This window comes from Sorex fumeus, unplaced genomic scaffold (genome assembly GCF_029834395.1).
Source record: "Sorex fumeus unplaced genomic scaffold, SorFum_2.1 ptg000008l, whole genome shotgun sequence".
Lineage (NCBI taxonomy): Eukaryota > Metazoa > Chordata > Mammalia > Eulipotyphla > Soricidae > Sorex > Sorex fumeus.
In genome coordinates, this window is record NW_026606065.1 from 87,793,327 (window position 1) to 87,816,042 (window position 22,716).

Below are 22,716 nucleotides of genomic sequence, written 5' to 3' on the forward strand. Positions count from 1 at the left end.
GAAGGGAGGGAGGAAGGGGGAGAGAGGGAGGGAAGGAGGGAGGAAGGGAGGGAGGGAAGGAGGGAAGGAGGGAGGGAGGGAGGGAGGGAGGAAGGGAGGGAGGGAGGGAGGGAGGGAGGGAGGAAGGCAGGCAGGCAGGCAGACAGGCCAAAACTAGCTAGGAAAGTTAGACATACTGATAAGCACCAATATGCAATGTTGGTAATTACATATATATATTTATCTATATATACATATATATACTACTTTTATATTTCAACAGGTGCCGACTGCCTGATGGGTGTTTATTTGATATTCATTGGCATTTTTGATATGAAATACCGTGGGCAGTATCAGAAGTACGCATTGCTGTGGATGGAAAGCTTGCCCTGCCACCTCATGGGGTTCCTGGCCATGCTGTCCACGGAAGTTTCCGTCCTGCTGTTGACATACTTGACAGTGGAGAAGTTTCTGGTCATTGTCTTTCCCTTCAGTAACATTCGTCCTGGAAAGCGTCAGACCTTGGCTATCCTCACTGGTATCTGGATTGTGGGGTTTTTGATAGCTGCGATTCCATTTTGTAATGAGAATTATTTTGGAAACTTTTATGGAAAAAATGGAGTCTGCTTCCCTCTTTATTATGACCAAACAGAAGATATTGGAAGCAAAGGGTACTCTCTTGGAATTTTCCTAGGTAAATTAGAATTTTTATTTCCAGGACGTCTTATTTTTATTTATATTCCATTTATTGATTTTAGCAAAGATAAATTTGTTTACTTCACAAAGAAAGTCCCAATACCATCTTTTTCAAAGAAAAGTCTTGCTGTGCATGTGTAGAAATTCTTATTAAACTTTATTACAGAGATTTAGTGTGGAATAGAACATGATCTCTGAACAATCTTTTTATTGTCTGTAAGATATTTACATCATCTTCTGTACTGACCATGACCTTCAAGCTAGTTTAGTGTTATCCTGCGACCAGCCACATTACTTAAATTTTTTCATAATCTAGATTTTTAGTTAAACAAATATTAATAATCAAAAAATATTAATAATAAAATCATGGAAACTAACAAAGGATTATCTGAATGGGCAAGATTTATTGCTTTTGGGAAAAATCTCAGTCACACGGTTAATAAAACTCTTTGATTTTCACTTTTCTTAATCCCAAGTTATTTATTTATTTATTTTTAAATTTTTTAAAATAACTTTTTATTTAATTAAAGAAATGTGATTTGCAAAGTGATTGATAGTTGAGTTTTAGTCACATCATATGTTAACCTCAATCCCACTCCCAGGATCAACTTCCCTCCACCAGTGTTCCCATATTCCATCCCTATCCCCATAACCTGATGCCCACTTCTTCCCCCACACCTCCGGGTAAACCCCCTCCCCTATCTGACTGCTGCCTTAACTGGTACATTACAAAGTTCCAGTGGTTGCAGTTTATAGCTGATTTTCCCAAGTTTTTTAAAAGAAATATCTTATGTACTTTTTTTTAATAAGAAATTTGGTTGGCTAGTTAAAAAATATACACACAAACTTTTTTTTTATTTTCTAATAGGTGTCTCTCTTGCTTAAACTTAGGGCTGCTCCCAGGTCCTCTCTTTAACTAGAATATTAATATCACTCCAATACCATAATTTTGTGTCTCCCCTCCTATAAAGAGGAGACAACAAGTTGTAGCATCCTTTTTTCCCATCAAATAATTTTTGTTCAAATATGCCTTTGCTTGCTTTCTTCCAGGGTCTACTTATTGACATCAGTATGGGATAAAAGTTTATTCCTCAACCCTGAGTTATTACATTAGCTTTACCACATTGCAACCTCTGGGACCTTCTCCTTCCTGCCTTCCTGTTAATTTGTTCACTAACACTCTTCATCTCTCTCTCTCTCTCTCTCTCTCTCTCTCTCTCTCTCTCTCTCTCTCTCTCTCTCTCACACACACACACACACACACACACGGAGGCTGCTACTCCATATAAATGAATCTAAACTGAGAAACAAATGAGGAGGATTTAGCAAGTGAAGACAGGGATTGTTTTCCAGGGAAGGAAGGAAATATATATATATATATATATATATATATATATATAATTACATATATATATGTATATATATATAATAGTGACACAGAGCTAGGAAATGGTCCAGATGAAGGGCAAAGTAGTTGTATGTGGCTGGATCTAATGGTTTCCACGCACTGAGGTCAGAGGTGGGGCATGCTGAAAGAGGGTTGAGCACTGTGGAGTGTGTACATATATATTGAGGCAGACAAAGATAATGACACACAGGACATATATGTAGCTTTTTTCCATTTGTCTAATATATGTATGTGATGTTCCCCTAAGAGAAATTCTAGAACCCTTTGTTCTTTATACAGTATCTACAAGTGTACCGTTTTAACCCCCTTTTTTTCTAAAAAAATAGATTTATAGAAAGTTTTTAAAGATACAGTACAGTTTCCATTTAGATCTTGGGTACCTATATGAGTTGCTGGAGATCAAGCCTGGGGCAAGCAGCCCCCACTGTACTATCTCTCCAGCCCAATAAACAGCCTTTTTAAACAAAATTTTGGATGAAAGGGAAAAAAACTATTTCATAAAATTTTAATGTCATAGTTTTATAAAATTTCTTGGATATAAAATGTTTTTGGATAAACGAGCAGAAAAGAGGGTACAATGGGTTGAGTGTTTGCCTTGCAAGCGGCTCGCCTGGGTTCTATTCCTGGTACCCCTTGTGGTCTAAAGACTTATTCCTGGAGTGATTCCTGAGTGCAGATCCAGGTGTAATCCCTGGGAATTGCCAGTTGTGGCCCCCCAAAAAAACAAAACAAAATGTTTGGGGTAACAACAATGAATATCTTGAATTGATAATATATTCTCTTGAATAGATCCTTGAATATAATCTCAGGGCTAGGATGAAAGAGACGTTACTGGGGCCTGCTCGAGGCAATCGATGAATAACAGGATGATTTGTGATTTTTTGTGATTCTCTTAAATTTGAGTGCTTCACATGTCATTCAGGTTCATATAAACATGTGCTAAAATAGCATTCAAATGAATCCGTACAATATTTATGTCAGTTATGAGGAATAGCATCTCCTTAGGGTTTTTAATTCTATTAGTGGTTAAGAAATTACTTTTCTTTATTAATCAACGCTATAAGTAGGAATACTCTAAACATCCTCAAAAAGTGATGCAGATAGTTCGATTTGTTTTTACATTTTCTTATCCTTTTTTTCTGAATGAGTTTTATGAATTCTGAATGACAGTTGTTTAAATTACTGCAATCTATAGAAAAATAAACAAAAATGTTGAGAGGGGTTCTATGTATTACTTTAATTTAAAATTTAAAACAAGAGGAATATTGTTTCTGAGGTTATTGTTTCATTAAAATTTTAAGACATTTAATTCATATTCACAGCGGGTAGGGCGTCTGCCTTGCACGCAGCCAACATGGCCAACCCTAGTTCGATTCCTCCGCCCCTCTCGGAGAGCCCGGCAAGCTACCGAGAGTATTCAATATGCCAGACACAGTAACAACAAAGTCTCCAATGGAGACGTTACTGGGCCTGCTCGAGCAAATTCATATTCATAAAATAGAGGAATATGTTCATCTTAATATTTTTGATATTTTCCAATGATTGCAGTGACGTCTTTAAGTTTGAATTTGCAAAGAGCCATAAAAAATGGACATCTCCTACTTAAAAAATAGTTTTATAAAGAAGCTAAAATTTATCTCAAAAAAATTTAACCAGATCTGAACTTTAAGTGTCTAAGTTTTTCATTAAGTGCTTATGCATTTGAAAAATAGTTTATGTCTGGTAAACCCAATTCTTTTAGTTTATTCTAGTTTATAGTCTTAGGCCTGGCTAATTACCACTGAATTTAGACAAAAGAATGTTGCTTGGAAGGATAGTGCTAAGAGGCACCATAAAGAACATGTAGCAGTATTTATTGTTGATTTATATACCTGAAATCTGAGAGGTGTGCTTTTCTCAACAGGTGTGAACCTGCTGGCTTTTCTCATCATTGTGTTTGCCTATATTACTATGTTCTGGTCCATTCAAAAAACTGCCTCGCAGACTTCAGAAGTAAGAAATCAGATTGGAAGAGAGATGGCTATTGCAAATCGCTTCTTTTTTATAGTGTTCTCTGATGCCCTCTGCTGGATTCCTGTATTTGTAATTAAAATTCTTTCCCTCTTACGGGTGGAAATACCAGGTCAGTGTTTTCTATTATATGCAAGTACATTGTGCCTTGTACATCCGTTGATTAGGCCAGACATATCAAACAGTGTTTTACATATAATGCAGTGCTCTGTGAATACCTGCAACTTAAATACAAAGAGCTATTACTTTGCCGTGTAATCCCATCAGAGGCCAAGACTCAGAGACTATAAAAATCAGCTCCCGGAACCGCGAGGCTGTGAATTGTGACATCTTATTATCTCATTCCTACTTTGGACAAACTGGCAGGCTACCGAATGTAGCCTGCCCACACGGCAGAGTCTGGCAAACTCCCTGTGGCGTACCCAATATGCCAAATACCAGTAACAATGATGGGTCTCATTCTCCTAAAGAGCCTTGAATATAATCTCAGGGCTAGGATGAAGGAGACGTTACTGGGGCCTGCTCGAGGCAATCGATGATTAACAGGATGATTTGTGATTTTTGTGATTTGTGATTACTTTGCCATATTCATCATCAGTTCTCTCAGACAGAACTGGATACTAATACAATCCAAACCAAATTAATAGAAAAATAGAAGCTAGAGAAAAACTGAGTCTTAGTGTCTTATTTCTACCTGAGCTATATAGCAGCTCTTAAATACAGGTAGACATAAAGAATAAAAACATACATGTCTTATTTTTTCTCTAAATTTAGTTTATAGGAACTGAAGTCTATGCATAATGTTTCAGGAAAATTACGCCGGTGATTTTCAAATCTGCATCCTAGATAAGAACCACTGTCTTTCCCTGTCCTAACCCAAGGGCTATAAAGTGCTAGGTGTTCTGTGTTCACCACTCATATTCCTACTTCATCTAGAAAAAAATACCACAACTAGAATAAATACCACAACCGTAGATGGTGTAACCCCATCAATGGCCAGGATCCAGAGACTATAACACCAAGCTCCCAGAAGAGAACAAAGCAGAATCTCATACCCCCGTGCCTGACTGTCCTCACCAGGGCCGACAGCTGAAGACCTCCGGGACCCAGCCAAAGCCATGCTGAGACCACTCTCCACATGCTTGAATGAGCCTCATGCATAAAGGAACTGGCAGAGGAACCCAGGTGTGCAGGATCCGGGGCTGAGATCTCCAAGCCTTCCAGTAGCTAGACAGTTATACCCACCAACTGCCGTATAACCCCATCAACGGCCATGATCCAGAGACTATAACACCAAGCTCCCGGAATTGCGTGGCTGCATTTGTGGCCACATGACTTCTTATTCTCTAGTTCTTGCTCTCAGAGAACCCGGCAGACTACTGAGAGTATCATAACAGCACATATGCCTGAATAGGAACACCTGTAAAGTTTATTTGTGTTTTCAGGCTACCTAGAATATCCCACCCACACGGCAGAGCCTGGAAAGCTATCAGTGGTGTATTTGATATGCCAAATACAGTAAATACAATGGATCTCATTCCCCTGACCCTGAATACGACAGCATTGAGAAGGATGTGGAAGGAGAGGCTGATAAAATAGTCTGATAAAATAGGTTGATAAAATAGTCAAAACCAAAATAGTCTGCCAAAACGAAGAAAGACAAAAATGACTGTACTTTCAATGCACATATGCTGGCATCTGATGCATCCATCGAGGACATGATGGTTCAAGCCCAAAAGATCAAGTACAACATCATTGGTCTGACCAAGAAGAGAAGGCATCAATCACATCACGCCGTTTGGAAACTGGAGAAGAACTGTTCCTTGGAACATGTGACAAAAGAGGCCTCAGTGGTGTCAGTCCTTGTCAACACGAACTTAGCCATGAGCATTGATTCATCCAAATGCCTAACAACCTGAAACAGACTATTACACTTGAATAGATGTGGCTCACTGCCGGCAGTTTCTATCTCCGTTGTTTACGCACCAACATCCAATTATGGTGGAGGAGAAATTGAGAAGTTCTACATGGAGCTGGAGAAGTTCTATAAGGAAGACCACACCTTCTACAAGATCATTGTCGGTGATTTTAATGCCAAGATAGGACCGAGAAGATCAGCCGAAGAACTCCACATCGGGACCCATGGCCTAGAATGGAACAAACAGGGTGAGGGACGTCTGAGTTCATCACATCGACCAAGACCATCCATGGTAACTAACAGTTCCAGAAGGCCGAATCTAAATATTGGACATGAGAGTCTCCCAGTGGACAGTTCCACTACGAAATCGACCACATCATATTCAATCAATGGTTTTGCCTGACCAATGTTGCTGTTGTCCCAAAATTCCAAACGGGATTGGACTACTGTCTCCTTCGTGCAAAATTCTACTTCACAGAAGAGGGAGAAAAGGCTGCAAAGTTTAAGAAGAGAACTCCCAGAACAACCACCAACTGTGAGCTCTTTGGCTCTCTTGTGGCAACATGGGAAGATGCCGTCATTGACAATATTGGCGAGGAATACAATTGACTGGTTCAGCACATCCATGATTGTGTGAGGAACGCCAAGAAAGAGATAACCACAAAAAAAAAACTGTCTTCAACAATTCTTGAGCTTATTTGCCAACATGGCTTGGCGCATGCCTCAGGCAACCACAAACAAATGTCTGAGCTCGCAAAACAGTACAGAGAAGCCATCAAGGAAGACCTCAAAGACAGAAGAGCAGCAGTGCTGGTAGATGCGGAAGAAGCCAGGAAAAGCATTTGCGATGACTGCCTGTCCTTCACCAACTACAAGACCAAGATGACTGCCCTCCAATGTCCTGATGGATCTATCACATCTTCCAGAAGGGCAATGAAGAAGATTATTCATAACTTCTATTCAGATCTCTTTAATAGCTACATCCACCTGCACACATACCAAATTCTGCAGGATGGATATGTCATTCCCAACATTCTCCCTTCCAAAATCCAACACGCCATCTTGTTGGTAAAGAAACAAAGAGCACCTGGCTCAGACAAGGTCAGACCTGAACACCTGAAGAACCTGCCATCAGTACTCATCAATACACTGGCTCGACTTTCCACACACTACCTGTCTGAATGCAAGGTTCCGTCCCAATGGAAAACCAGCAGGACTGTATTACTATACACAAAGGGAGACATCCATGACATTGGCAACTATCGCCCAATCTGCCTATTGTCTGTCTTCTACAAGCTGTTCACTTGAGTCATCCTGAATAGGATTGGCAGAACACTAGATGAAGGACAACCATGTGAGCAAGCCAGGTTCCGAAAAGGATTCAGCACCATCAACCATATCCACATGATAACCAAGCTCATTGAGGTTTCTCGGAGTTCAAGATGCCTCTCTGTCTAACATTCATTGATTTAAAGAAGGCCTTTGATTCTGTTGTGATGGAAGTGGTCATCGAAGCCCTAGCCATTCAGAGCGTTTAAACTCAATACATCAGGATCCTCCGTGAGCTGTATTACAGATTCACTACCAGGATCTCACCATTCTACAAAGAAGTGATCATTGATGTCAATAGAGGGGTTTAGCAGGGTGATACTATTTCACTGAAACTCTTCAGTGCCACCCTAGAGTACATCATGCAACAAGTGGAATAGGAAGGAATGGAAGATAGATGGTCGGCAACTACACCACCTGCACTTTGCTGATGACATCGTTCTAAGAACACCAGACATCATCCAAGAGGCACAAATGCTGACCAACTTCAATCGTGAGTGTGGAAGTTTGGATTACAGCTGAATCTCACAAAGGCAATGTTCATGAGAAACAGTCTTGTTCCTGACGTTCCATTCACTCTCAACGGAACGACCATCTCCGAATGCAACAATTATGTGTACCTAGGTAGAGAATTCAACATGACAAATGACCTGGCACCTGAGTTGTGTGGAAGGAATAGAGCAGCTTGGAATGCCTTCAAGAGCATCAAAGAAATAACTAAAAGGACAAAGAACCTCCAGCTCCAAGCACATCTCTTCAATTCCACTGTTCTTCCTGCATTAACATATGCCTCAGAGACCTGAGAAAACAGGATGAGAATGCTATTCGGGTCTTTCAAAGATGAATCAAAAGAGCTATGCTTGGAGTATCACGCTTCACTCAAATGAGAGAAAGAATCCGGAGTTCCGACCTTCATCAATGCTCAAGAATCAGGGACGCTGTCTCGTTTGCCAAAGGATCGAAAATCAGATGGGCTGGACACGTAACGAGATTTAGAGATGACCACTGTACTAGTGCCATTACCAAATGGATTACACAGGACGTTAAAAGATCATGTGGATGCCCATCTATGAGATGGTCAGACTTCTTCGTAAAGACCCTGAATGATTAGTTTGAGGTTCTTCATGTTCCTAGAACGAGCAGATATCATTGGGCTATGCTAGCACGCAACAGGGATGAATGGAGACATTAATGGCACCCGCTCAAGCAAATCGATGAGTAAAGGGATATCAAGTGATCAAGTAATCTTTCAGGGACCTACAAATCATAGTTAAAGGGCAACATAGGACAACTTTTAGTGATTCAGAGTGCAGACTCATCTTCAGCTAATTCTTTTAGTCTATTGAGAATCTACCTGGGCAGTTCTTCCCAGGCCAAAATCATGTTATTTTTATCCTGCACTGGGCATTATGGTAATCGCACCTTGAAAGTCAACATGAAAGAGTGACACAAGGAACTGAAACATTTTCCTTTGGTCTGGAGTGTATGGGCTGGAGTGATAGCACAGCGGTAGGGCGTTCACCTTACAAGCGGCCAACATGGCCGACCCGAGTTTGATTCCTCCGCCCCTCTCGGAGAGCCCAGCAAGCTACCGAGAGTATTCGATATGCCAAACACAGTAACAACAAAGTCTCCAATGGAGACGTTACTGGGCCCGCTCGAGCAAATCGACGATCAACGGGAGGGCCTTTACCTTTACCTTTACCTGGAGTGTATACAAAGCCTAAAGGAGTCTTGTCCAATGCATCACTGAAAAATGATACAACACCACCACAGCATCCCTGAAACCTATCAACTGGTTTCACAACAGTTAAAGACTCTTGGGTCACCTAAAATGTGGAAGTGAATATCAGAAGAGAGATCGGGACTGAAAACTGATAACTGATAACTGATATTTGATGCACAGGAAGAGCAAAACTGAAAAAAAAATTTAAATGTGAGATCCCTCAGGAGAGCCAGCTATACAAGAAAGCAGAACTCTTGCGAGTCTACTACAACTCTCCTAGCATGTCAATGTTTACATCCTAACATTTCAAAATCTAGTGAATAAAATATTCATTGACTTCCTTTGATCATAAAATGAAATTCAGTGATGGAATTAATGTTAATGATTTCTTATCATCCACCCATTCTCATGTATTCTGAGATAAGCCCATTAGAGTATTTTTTTATGTCTTGCCCTTGCTGAAACTATCCCCGACCCCCGATTCCAACCTCAGTTTTATTTTCAGTTAGACTCATGCCTATTAAACACCCCTTTCCATCCTTCAAGGTTTAGCACAAATATTTTCTTTCCATGGTACAATTTTAGCCTCCTTCCACAAACACTCATATAATCCAGATGACTAAATAGCTATTACAGTCTTTATTTTTTCCCAATTGGTCTTATTTAAGCCGCTGTATATACCTGCCATTTTTCAATGTACCCATTACCCTCTTCCAACTGTAAAGAAGATAATGACCATGTTTTATTTATCTTAACACAGTCAATTTCTCATAATATCATTTAAAATACATATATCTTAATTGAAAGTGCTGAACTAATAGACGAGATGGGAGACTTTACCTTGGGAGACTTCTGTGTCCACACTTTGAGTGTCCTTTCCCACATACGCTCTTGTTTCTCTTCAGCTTAAAAAGAGGCATCCTTATATGATAGACCAAAGACTAAGTGAGGTAGGAGTCTTGGGCTTGTCCTCACCTTGTCACTGATCAACTGAGGTTTGTAACAAAGTCATTTGTTGTGTTCCTTAATTTACCCATGTTATTATTAGATAGTTTCTTAAATTTCTTCCAGTCTTAATATTCAACAATTTTTATTTCCCTGCAACCTTTCCTCTGTAATAGTTTGTTAGAGCTGCCTGAACAAAAGCTACAAATTGGGTAATTTAACACCATATATGTGTTTCTCAACATTCTGGGTGGAAGCTCAAATCAAGTTATCAGTGGCAATGGTTGGTCCTAGTCTCTCCTTGGCTTACAGTTCGCTGCCTTTTCTGTTTCCCTGCATGGACTTCCCTCTATATGCACAGCCTTGGTGATTGTCCAAATTTCCTCTTCTCATAAGGAAACTAATCAGTTTGAATGTGGCTCTCCCCAGTGGCCCATCTTAACTTGATCATGTCTCTAAAGGTCATATCTCCAAATACAGTCACATGCTGAGGTGTAGGTATGAGTTGTGACTTCAATATATTAATCAAGTGAGGAAATGTTATAATTCATCTTGTGGTATACTCTGACTTAGAATCAGAAGATGTCTTGTCATCAAGGCTATCCAATCACAAGAGGAATAATAACTGTCTTGGAGATTCTGATATATTTCAGATTATGAGACCTAGGGAACTAGAGTGGAGATAAAAGGTTTTGTGAAAACTACTGAGTTACACATCGGTCTTTCTGTACTTTCTGTCCAGTCTTACATACTTTGGTGGGCCTAGAGACGAAAATTTTCTCTCACTTAACTAAGCTACTTCTTTCTTGCCTGGCTTTTCATGGTGTCCTAGGAAATGCTGCTCCCATTAGATGGAATAGAAAAAGAGGAAGGCAAACTTTGCAACAAGAAAAGGTGATAATGATGAAAAAGTGAAAGACAAGTAATGGTCACGGTCCTCCCGTTGTTCATCGATTTGCTCGAGTGGGCCCAGTAACATCTCCATTGTGACACTTGTTACTGTGTTTGTCATATTGAATACGTCACAGGTAGCTTGCCAGGCTCTGTCCTGCAGGCGAGAGACTCTCGGTAGCTTGCCGCGCTCTCTGAGAGGGGCAGAGGAATCGAACTTGGGTCAGCCATGTTGGCTGCGTGCAAGGCAAACGCCCTACCCGCTGTGCTATCGCTCCAGCCCAAGTAATGGTCATATAAGAAATAACAGAGGGAAGGCAGAAAGGGGGAGGAGGAAGAAGAACGGAAGGAAGGGGGAGGAGGAAGAAGAATGGAAGGAAGGAAGGAAGGAAGGAAGGAAGGGAGGGAGGAAGGAAGGAAGGAAGGAAGGAAGGAAGGAAGGAAGGAAGGAAGGAAGGACAGGCAGAAATTCCAGATGGGATAATAATGAGGATATGAGGGAGAAGAGGGTGAAAAAGAAGAGTGAGGCCATAATACTTGTCACCCTTCACTTGAACCTGGAGTTCCTTGAAATTGTAAGGATGTGGGAAGATCAGAGTGTGGTGGATGTAGAAAATTACACTGAAAAGATTTGTGCAAAGCCAGCTCTGATATTACTCTCAGAACTTCTATCAAATAAGTTCTCATCAGCCCTTTCATTAAAAAAAAAATTGCTGAGGTCTCAGAAGCTTAGGTGATATGTTTTAGGTCATTAAAAGATAAAAAAAAGTGTGTCTGAACTTAAGACCAAATTGTTTATAATAGGAAAAGTATTTTTTTATTGTATCCAAGCAAAATTACCTATGTTTTGTCCTTGAAATATATAGAAGATGAGGCCCATATGCAGTCAGAAATCCACATACATTTTTGGCTCGATCAAAGCTTCACATATAATAGTCTGATGCTATCTGGAAGCCTTAGTGATAACACAAATAGCCAATAATATATTGTGTACGTTATGTATGAAAAAAGAAAATTTTGTTGTGAAAACTATAAAAGAAAATGGGTTTCTAGTATTTTATTGTATTTATTGATGCCATAGAATATAGTTTGTTTAAGTTTTTGTTATATTTGGTGTTTGGGTCACACCCAGCGATGCTCAGAGTCTACTCCTCACTCTGCAGTCAGGAATCATACCTGGCAGTGCTTGTGGGACCATATGAAATGCCGGGGATTGACCTGGGTCAAATGGGTGCAAGGCAAATGTCATACCCACTGTACTATCTCTCTCATCAAGAATGTATTGTTTATTTACCATAAAATACATAAATGGACCCACACCATTAAACTCATGGTGTTTAAGTGGCAACTGTATTTCATTAGGGCATCACCGAACACCACTGTACCAAATTCCTCTCAAAGAACTTTTGTGGCATCTTTACCTGAATAGCCAATTAGTATTATGTTTGTAAAGAAGAAATAGATCATTACATTTAGACATTATATTCTTCTATATTCTTCAAACCCTTCATTCTAAATAGGATTATGAGAAGACTGAGTAGGTTACTAAGGCCTTCAGGACTCAAGCTAAGACCAGTGTCAGATTTGACGCTGGACCAGAGTTTTCCTGAACAGTTCCGTTGTTTATAAATAATTTCCTAATTTTTTCTTTCATTTGTTTTTTTGTGAAGCAAGATTATCTTCACTAAATAAAATTTGCTTAGAAAGATGTAAATGGTGGGGGTGGGGAGAAGACAGGAATTAGTGCAGTTAGAAATTCTCACTCTGGACAAGAATTGAGTGCTAAAAAGTAGGTAAAGGGATACACACGATAACCGTATAGGACTTGTACCACAGACCATAATGACGAAAAAGAGAGAGAGAAGGAAGTGTCTGCCCTAGATGCATACTGGGGAGTGAACAGAGAGAAATTTGAGACATTGGTGGTGGAAAATGTACACTGGTGAAGGGACAAATCTTGGAATTTAGTCATTGTATGACAAAAACCCAATCATGGATAACACCATGAGATAAACAGTTATCTCATGGCGATTTAATTTATATATATATATATATATACATATATATGGAACTTGAGTCCAAGAGAGCAGAAGAGCTTAAAAGAATAAGCAAGCAAGTAGAGACTTAGAAAAAAATACTTCAAGGGAGAATATAAGCTTGAAAGAGCTAGTCTATTTCAAATTTACTTTTCCCTAAAGAATGGCAATATAGCAAGGAAAACACATTTTATATTATAGTTTCTGAAGTGTTTGCACTTCTTATCTAGTTTCACAGCAACCAACAAAAAGCAGTTCATGAAATTTAAAGTTAAATAACAGGACCTTAAATCCATAGGTTCCAAACTCTTTAAACAAAAAGAGCTTCAATAACATAGAAACTTTGTGACTTAGGTAGTCATCTCAAAAATAACAGTAAGTACAAAATATAATGTGTTTTGTGTGCTTTAAAGTTCCAGCTTCTATTTATTTTTCACATTCATTTTTCTTCCCCAGGTACAATCACTTCCTGGATAGTCGTTTTCTTCCTTCCAGTAAACAGTGCCTTGAATCCAATCCTCTACACTCTCACAACAAGCTTTTTCAAAGAGAACTTTAAACAGTTACTACTCAAACACTGAAGAAAGTCTATCCTCAAAACTAAAAACAAAAGCGCTTCTGCGTCCATTGTGTGGTCATAGCACTCCTCATTTAAACTTTGAGTTTTGCACAAAGTAACTCTTGGGGACAGTAGAGTGAAACCAAGTTCCTAGTAATTGGTTTGGATCACTGCACTTTCAAAGCACTACCTATCTAAAAAAATACTGCACCTGGAAAGTGGCATCTGGGTGCTTTTCATCTTGATCAACAGCAAGACTTTCTGCCTGGAGAGCACAGCAGATGACTTCTGGTACTGCTTTCTGGTAACAGCTATACTATATCAACTGCACTAAGAACTGTACCTAAGGGCTCTTTTCACCCTTTGATGCCCTGAAAGCAGCAGTGGGTCACATAAGATAGTTGATATGCAGTTGATCTCTAGCTAATCAAACACGACCAACTCTACCAAACACTACCAATGCTACCAAACGCTACCAACTAGTGAATGCCCTGATGTCACTGATGTCATCTCCCAATCTGCCTGTTAAATGGGTTGCACTGATCATAAAATGAAAGTGATAAGGCAGTCACAACATCTAATCCTAGCGTGGCCATACTAACAGGTCTTACATCTTTTCCCTTGCCTTTTCAATGTCATGTGCAACCATGGGTGTCCTGTTTATAGCAAAGGATTTTGGAGCTGTCCCCCTACTCTCCTGCAACTGGGGAAATTGTGAGGTGAAGTTTACACAGGGCTGCATATCTAGCGTACGACTAGAGTCACAGACTGAGACAATTTAGTACCATTCACCTTCTTGGTTTTAATTTAATGTACATAGAGCTCAGGTCTTCAAACATATAAATAAAAACCAGATATTTTTCTTAAGGTTACTCATGCCACAGAGGAAAAATTGGGCATCCTAATAGCCAAAATGTGTTCTTAAGTATCAGGTTTTTTTTCAGCAGCATCTCTATTACTGGCAAGTTCTACCTTCATATAACATGCAGATGAGAGATATTAAAGAGAATTTAGGATATTTGATTTAAAAACCAATCTGATTACTCAACTAAATTCTTATGTTTTTTGAACAATAAGGCCAAAAAATTGGATTTGCTTTTTTTTAATTTGTTTTTACCACACACTTGGATGAGCCTCAAGCATAAAAGAACTGGCAGAGGAACCCAGGTGTGCGGGACCCGGGGCTGAGATCTCCAAGCCAGCACTGTTTGGGACTGGACCTGCCAGTAGCTAGACAGTTACACCCACCAACTGCCGTGTAACCCCAACAACGGCCAGGATCCAGAGATTATCACACTCAGCTCCCAGAAGCGTGCGGCCTATCATCTCATTCCTACTTTGGACAAACTGGCAGGCTACCGAATGTAACCTGCCCACACGGCAGAGTCTGGCAAACTCCCCGTGGCGTACCCAATATGCCAAATACCAGTAACAATGATGGGTCTCATTCTCCTAACCCTGAAAGAGCCTTGAATATGGCACTTTAAAAAAAAACATCTCGGCCATCTTTGAAGCCTTAAGCATAAGAGAAAGAACACATGGAGGGTGCGGGATCCCGGAGGAAAAAAAAAAAAAAAGAAAAAACAGATTCCAAAAAGAGCCGAGTTCACCCGCAAGTTCCAGATGGAGTAGGTGCCGCATCCCGCCTCCCCCAGATGGAACCCCGGTGACCAGAAGCCTCTACAAACACAGCTCGAGTATGCGGGAACGAGGACTTTTTCTCAAAACTGCGTGGCCGCTTATGCGGTCGCGCGACATCTCTCTATATACAAAGTGATCAATGAGAAGTAAACCACCCAATCTTTCTCCCTGAAAGTCAGAGTTAAGTTTGGAGCACGGCCACAGCCCCAGAAACACAAGGACTTAATGCAGAACCCAGCAGCTTAGAGCAGAAAAGTGAAAGGACTATGCGTTAATCCAGGCCATCAAGTCTGCCGGAGGGGAAAGGGTGTTGCCCCATTCGCCCTCTCTTCTCTGGAAAGAAGGATGGCGGCCGCATGGGAGCCTTGTGGACAGCAGGTATGAGCCGGGGGTGTGGGGGCGACTAAAACCTCATGGGAAGGGGGGGCGTTCCGGTCCGTCCTTCACGCCCTACCGAGGTCACCAGTTGCCCCCCACGAGCGGCTCTCCAGCACGGCCACAGCCCCAGAAGCACAAGGGCTTAATGCAGAACCCAGCAGCTTGGAGCAGAAAAGTGAAAGGACTATGCGTTAATCCAGGCAATCATTTCTGCCCAGAGGGGAAAGGGTGTTGCTCCCTTCCGCCCTCCTCCCTCTGGAAAGAAAGATGGCGGCCACATGGGAGCCTTGTGGACAGCAGGTATGAGCCGGGGGTGTGGGGGCGACTAAAACCTCATGGGAAGGGGGGCGTTCCGGTCCGTCCTTCACGCCCTACCGAGGTCACCAGTCACCCCCCACGAGCGGCTCTCCAGCACAGCCACGGCCCCAGAAGCACAAGGACTTAATGCAGAACCCAGCAGCTTGGAGCAGAAAAGTGAACGGACTATGCATTGACCCAGGCCATCAAGTCTGCCGGAGGGGAAAGGGTGTTGCCCCATTCGCCCTCTCCTCTCTGGAAAGAAAGATGGCGGCCACATGGGAGCCTTGTGGACAGCAGGTATGAGCCGGGGGTGTGGGGGCGACTAAAACCTCATGGGAAGGGGGGCGTTCCGGTCCGTCCTTCACGCCCTACCGAGGTCACCGGTTGCCCCCCACGAGCGGCTCTCCAGCACGGCCACAGCCCCAGAAGCACAAGGGCTTAATGCAGAACCCGGCAGCTTGGAGCAGAAAAGTGAAAGGACTATGCGTTAATCCAGGCAATCATTTCTGCCCAGAGGGGAAAGGGTGTTGCTCCCTTCCGCCCTCCTCCCTCTGGAAAGAAAGATGGCGGCCACATGGGAGCCTTGTGGACAGCAGGTATGAGCCGGGGGTGTGGGGGCGACTAAAACTTCATGGGAAGGGGGGCGTTCCGGTCCGTCCTTCACGCCCTACCGAGGTCACCAGTTGCCCCCCACGAGCGGCTCTCCAGCACAGCCACGGCCCCAGAAGCACAAGGACTTAATGCAGAACCCAGCAGCTTGGAGCAGAAAAGTGAACGGACTATGCATTGATCCAGGCCATCAAGTCTGCCGGAGGGGAAAGGGTGTTGCCCCATTCGCCCTCTCCTCTCTGGAAAGAAAGATGGCGGCCACATGGGAGCCTTGTGGACAGCAGGTATGAGCCGGGGGAGTGGGGGCGACTAAAACCTCATGGGTCGGGGGGCGTTTCGGTCCGTCCTTCATGCCCTACCGAGGTCACCAGTTGCCCCCCACGAGCGGCTCTCCAGCACGGCCATGGCCCCAGAAGCACAAGGACTTAATGCAGAACCCAGCAGCTTGGAGCAGAAAAGTGAATGGACTATGCGTTGATCCAGCCCATCAAGTCTGCCGGAGGGGAAAGGGTGTTGCCCCATTCGCCCTCTCCTCTCTGGAAAGAAAGATGGCGGCCACATGGGAGCCTTGTGGACATCAGGTATGAGCCGGGAGTGTGGGGGCGACTAAAACCTCATGGGAAGGGGGGCGTTTCGCTCCGTCCTTCACGCCCTACCGAGGCCACCAGTTGCCCCCCACGAGCGGCTCTCCAGCACGGCCACGACTCCAGAACACAGAAACCAATTTCTTAACTATCTGACTTTCAGTAGAAATACTTCCAGGGTCAATAAGTAAAATAGCAGAAATCCAAAACCAACATTTAATTCTTGAACCCAGCTGGAGAAAGCAAATCACTTCACAATGCTTTTTCAGCATGTCTGATTTGGGCGGGGGGGTAAACTCTAAATAATAGTGGTGAATCTTTTATTGAAACAATCTAATCAAAGCGGATAGAGTGTTAACTAGAATTCATCTGCCTTACAGGGACGGGGAGGGGTGGGGGGTGGGGTTTTATTGGGGTTCTTCATGGGAAAAAATAAGTATTGGTAAAGGGAAATGTGTTTGATATTTGCATGACTGAGACATAAACCTGAAAGCTTTGTAACCTTTCCCACAGTGATTCAATAAATAAATTAAAAAAAAAAAAAAAAAAAAAAAAATTAAAAAAAAAAAAAAAAACATCTCAGGGCTAGGACGAAGGAGACCTTACTGGGACCTGCTCGAGGCAATCGACGATTAACAGGATGGTCGTGATTATCGTGATTGTTTTTTCAAAACTATTTTGATTGATTGATTGATTTATTGATTGGGTTTTGGGCCACATTCACGATGCTCAAGGGTTACTCTTGGTTCTGCACTCAGAAAATCACTCCTGAAGGTGCTCGGGGAACCATGTGGAATTCCGGGGTTTGGCTGCCTGCAAGGCAAATGCCCTACCTGCTGTACTATTGCTGTAGCACCTGGATTCGCTTTTTGAAAAAGAAAATTATTTGTGAAGTCCTAAGACTGTTTTAATATTGAAAGTTTATATGTGAAAAAATCAGATAAATAAAGTTATATTTGCATTTTGTCCACATATTAATTTATTCTTAACAAAAATCACAAGTAGCATTTACTGAGTACTAGCTAAGACCTGGTTATCAAGATATGTCTTCTGATTTTCTTTCTTTCGGTGGGGGTCACACCTAGCAATGCCTAGGGCATACTCCTGACTCTGTGCTCAGGAGTTACTCCTGGAGATACTCAGAGGACCATGTGGTGCCAAGGATCAAATCCAAGCCTCCTACATGAATGCAAAAATTTCGACAATTGAGGACAGCTTTCTTTCTTTCCCCCTTTTACTAATGCATGAGATTAAAACTTAATTGCTTCACTTTTCATTTTATGCTGCATTTCTTTGACAAAACATAATTTAAGAGACTAATTGGCAATATCAGGTACTTCCTACCACATATTAAAGAAGATTACCTTTTATCTAGTTGCATCAGAAAAGAAATAAATTCAGAATTTTTATGTCAGAGTTATGGTAGTTTACCTGTTGTGATAATTTTCCTGTTAATACATAAAAAGTAGTTCATTGACAGAAATGATCACATTAGTTCCTTCATCTTACTCAAATAAATTATTTCTTATGTAACAGAATCCACTGTGTCACTGTAACACTGTCAACCCATTATTCATCTATTTGCTAGAGCAGGTACCAGTAACGTCTTCATTCGTCCTAGCCCTGAGATTTTAGCAGCCTCTCCTTACTCGTCCTTCCCAATGGTGCCGCACTGGAGGCTCTTTCAGGGTCAGGGGAATGAGACACATCATTGTTGCTGTTATTGGCATATAAAATATACCACAGGAGCTTGCCAGGCTCTGTTTTGCAGGCAGGATACTCTCAGTAGCTTGCTGGGTTCTAGGAGAAGGAGAACTAGACTATAAGAGGTCGCGCGACCTCTAACAGAATCCATCCAATAGTATTCTGTAAGCCATGTTACTACCCATTGTCTAGGCTTCCCTTTCTTCCTTATGGTTTCAAACTTTTCTCCAACTTGTTTTTTCTCTGAGCAGCTGCTTCTTCACTTTTTTCCATATTTATTAATATTTAAGTAACTTATCAGTTCTTGATCATAATTTTTTCTCTCTAAACACTTGTTACTATTAAGACCATAAAGTGAGAATACTCTAAACTCAGTACAGTGTACTCAACATAAATGTCTCTTCTCTGTTCAGAAAAAGCATGAATCATGGCCCTGGAATCTTACCTTTTGGGACTATTTGTGAATGTCCATGTTGCTACCACATAGCAGTAGACATTAGAAATATAAACTCAGATGCTTCTGAGTTTATATTTGGAAATGCCTTACCTGTGTAACTTCTCTCTGCCCCAATGGTCTTTTAGTGATGATACGTCACTGGAAATTTGGTGGTGCTTGGAGTAATTCCTATATATTTATAGATATCTTAGCTCTACCCCTGAAATTCTATAATTTTATAAACGAATTGACCAATAAAAACAGGGAAATTTTTTAAAGGATGACTTGATGAACAAATAGAAGGATAGCATTGTCAGCTGGTGTATCAAAATGTCAAAACAAATCTAGGTAGCGTAAGTATAGGACTTCACTGTAAATTTTTTTAATTTAAATTTTCACATTAGAATTTGGGGGAAAATCCAATGAGGTTGGAAGAATTAATTAATACAAAGCTCTGAGTCAATTGATAGTTATCTAGTAAAAAGATTGAGTAAAATTCCTTTTGCTTTTGTTTTGGGCCACAGGACTTACTTCTGGCTCTGTACTCATGGAACACTCCTAGTGGGCTCAGGGGAACCAAATGTGGTGCCAGAGATTGAACCAGGATAAGCCATGTGCAAGGCAAGGAAGGAAGGAAGGAAGGAAGGAAGGAAGGAAGGAAGGAAGGAAGGGAGGGAGGGAGGGAGTAAAGAAAAGAGAGGAAGGAAGGAAAAGGAAAGACTTCAGAAGAATTCATTTCTATGTTTCAGGTTTAAGATTTTGTGAATTAGTGGTTACCTAATGCATGATAGGTGCTCAATATCTATTAATTTATTTTTGAATAAATTAACTAGTAAAATATCAATATCTTTAGCTGCCTAAAAATTACAACCAAATTGCCCAGAATCATGGACGGTTTTAGATGACTGATATGGTGTTTATAATTATATTCTAAATATAATGATGAAATGTAGGAATCATATATACATATATGTTATATATGTATATATGTTCATAAAAACACATTTTTAGAAAGTCCCCAGCCCTATAATTCCCATATTGGCCATCTGCTTTTACAGGAAACCATGCCAGAAGGTGTATATTGTCAATAGATAAGGAAAAATACCCATGCACATAATACCCTGCTTCGAGAAAAAGAGAAAATTCATCTAAGAGTTTTGCTTAAATTTATAACTAACTGAACAGAACAACTTTCATGAAATCTTTAGTGGAACTAGACATTTTAAAAAAGATATCATCTGACATCTTATTCTTTCTGGTACTAAGAATGAATGAGGCCCTGCAGGATACAGAGATAATAGAAAGTGAATAAAGCCCTTGACTTTGATTTGCAATGGGGAGAAAATTCACTCAGACAATGAGATGCATCAATCCAATAACTGACTATGTTTCTGAGTTCCTGGGTGGACTTCCTGGTAGCTGACCAAGTTATAGAGGTTATTATGCATAATTTGTTAGGGGCAGTAAGAGAAAAGACAAGGAATTGAGAGAGAAAGTGTGAGGATCACAGATTCTAAACCCCAAATACTATCGTTGGATTGAAGTACATTGGAGAAGTTAGAACTGTCACTCTCCTCCCATTGTTCATCGATTTGCTTTAGCGGGCCCAGTAACTCTCCATTGTGAGACTTGTTGTTACTGTGTTTTGGCATATCAAATACGTTACGGGTAGCTTGCCAGGCTTTGCCGTGCGGGTGCGATACTCTCAGTAGCTTGCCGGGCTCTCCGAGAGGGGCGGAAGAATCGAACACAGCTTGGCTGGGGTGGCCACGTGCAAGGCAAACGCCCTACCACTGTGCTATCGCTCCATTAATCAAAATATAAGCAATCCCTATTTAATGAAAATGCCAAAATGTGACTAAGTCGTTGGAATAGAAAAAGGCTGAAGAAAATGGGCTCTGTGTGCATTAAATACCTACAGCCCTAGAATGGGTTATCGGCCTATTTCTAGAAGTTTAGGGAACACTGACAAGTACTAAACATGTGGTTGAATTTAAAACATGCTAAAGGATTCAAGCGTATATGTGTGTGTATGTTGATAAATTGGCATGAATATCAAAGGAAATAAAATTGCCCACTAATTCAATGTGCTTTTGAATCAGTAGAAGTTAAATGTTCTATTTAGGACTTAATAATTTTTATAATAACCTACTTGCAAAGGAGGCAATATCTTTTCCTGGGTGTGCCCTGAGACTGAAAAGTACAGCTTTCCTGGATTTACACAGTGGCTGAATGGCTGCTGAAACCTGCTCTACTTCCTGCTTTAAAAGCTGCAACTCGGGGCCTAAGTGATAGCACAGCGGGTAGGGCGTTTGCCTTGCACACGGCCGACCTGGGTTCAATCCCCGGCATCCCATATGGTCCCCCAAGCACTGCCAGGAATAATTCCTGAGTGCAGAGCTAGTAATAACCCCTGGGAATCGCTGGGTGTGACCCAAAAAGAAAAAAAAAGCTGCAACTCATTTCTGGGGCCAAACAGGCCAACTGTGTTGCAGGGAAGCCTCGAGCTTTGTTTTCTTTTCTTCTCAATAATTTAATTAAGATTGCACAAATTCTGGTAATCATGAAAGAAACCTAAATTGAAAAATTTAAATTACCCTAACCCACCATTTAATTTTATTTTCAATCATTTTATTATTCTTCTGCTTTATTACACATACATATATATACATATATACATATGCTCACTATTGTCACTATAAACTCTGCCCACACACAATTGTTCTGAGCTTTTCTTTTGTAATGTTGTAAGATTTATTTCAGGATTTTTCATAGCTGTTTGTTTTTTACCAATATATGACTTTCCATGAAATATTAATCTTAATTGACTTAACCACTTCCCTGTTATGAAACATTTTAGTCCTTTTTAATTCCATTTATTTAGAAGCATAAATTGGATTATTTTGTGTGTGTTGTTGTGTCTTGTTTATACTGAATATTAAAGACATAAAAGGTCACCCAGTCCCTCATCTAGAGAAGTTAAGGATGGAAGATGTAAGTAACAGGGGAACTAAACAATGCAGTTAGTATATTGAAAGGGTCAAAAGTCAAAAGGTATGGGAATTTCTTGGAGGGGGTGGGTGTCTGGTTCTCACTTGGCAGTGGTCAGGACTTACTTCTGGCTCTTTGCTCAGAGATTACTCCTCACAGACTCAGGGGGCCATATGGTGTGCTGAGAATTGAACGTGCAAGGCAAGGGCCCTATCTGCTGTACTATCACTCTGGCCTCAGGAATGGAGTTTTTAGGAGTTTGATTACTATTTCTCAAAGATTTTAGGGGGGCTGGAGCGATAACACAGCAGGTAGGGCGTTTGCCTTGAACGTGGCCAACCCAGGTTCGATTCCCAGCATCCCATATGGTCCCCAGAGCACTGCCAGGAATAATTCCTGAGTGCATGAACCGGGGGTAACTCCTGTGCGTCGCCAGGTGTGACTCAAAAAGAAAAAATATCAAAGAGTTTAGAAAGCAGTTTAAATAAGAGTTATAAAAAAAAGGAAGCTCCAGAATCAAGTAAGTTTTGAAAGAAATAAAAATAAACAGAGGGTTTTAAAGTCTGTGCTCAGAAT

The 22,716-nt window shown here is 41.1% G+C and overlaps 1 protein-coding gene across 1 annotated transcript in view; it reads left to right on the top strand.

The window, feature by feature from the left end:
• The window catches only part of RXFP2 (relaxin family peptide receptor 2), a 67,380-nt gene extending 53,604 nt beyond the window's left edge, over nucleotides 1-13,776 (top strand). The window contains 3 exon segments of the mRNA XM_056109901.1: nucleotides 263-673; nucleotides 3,987-4,205; nucleotides 13,395-13,776. Coding sequence (XP_055965876.1) covers nucleotides 263-673; nucleotides 3,987-4,205; nucleotides 13,395-13,651 — 887 coding nt within the window. The 3' untranslated portion in view covers nucleotides 13,652-13,776.
• Nucleotides 13,777-22,716: the final 8,940 nt, after the last annotated feature.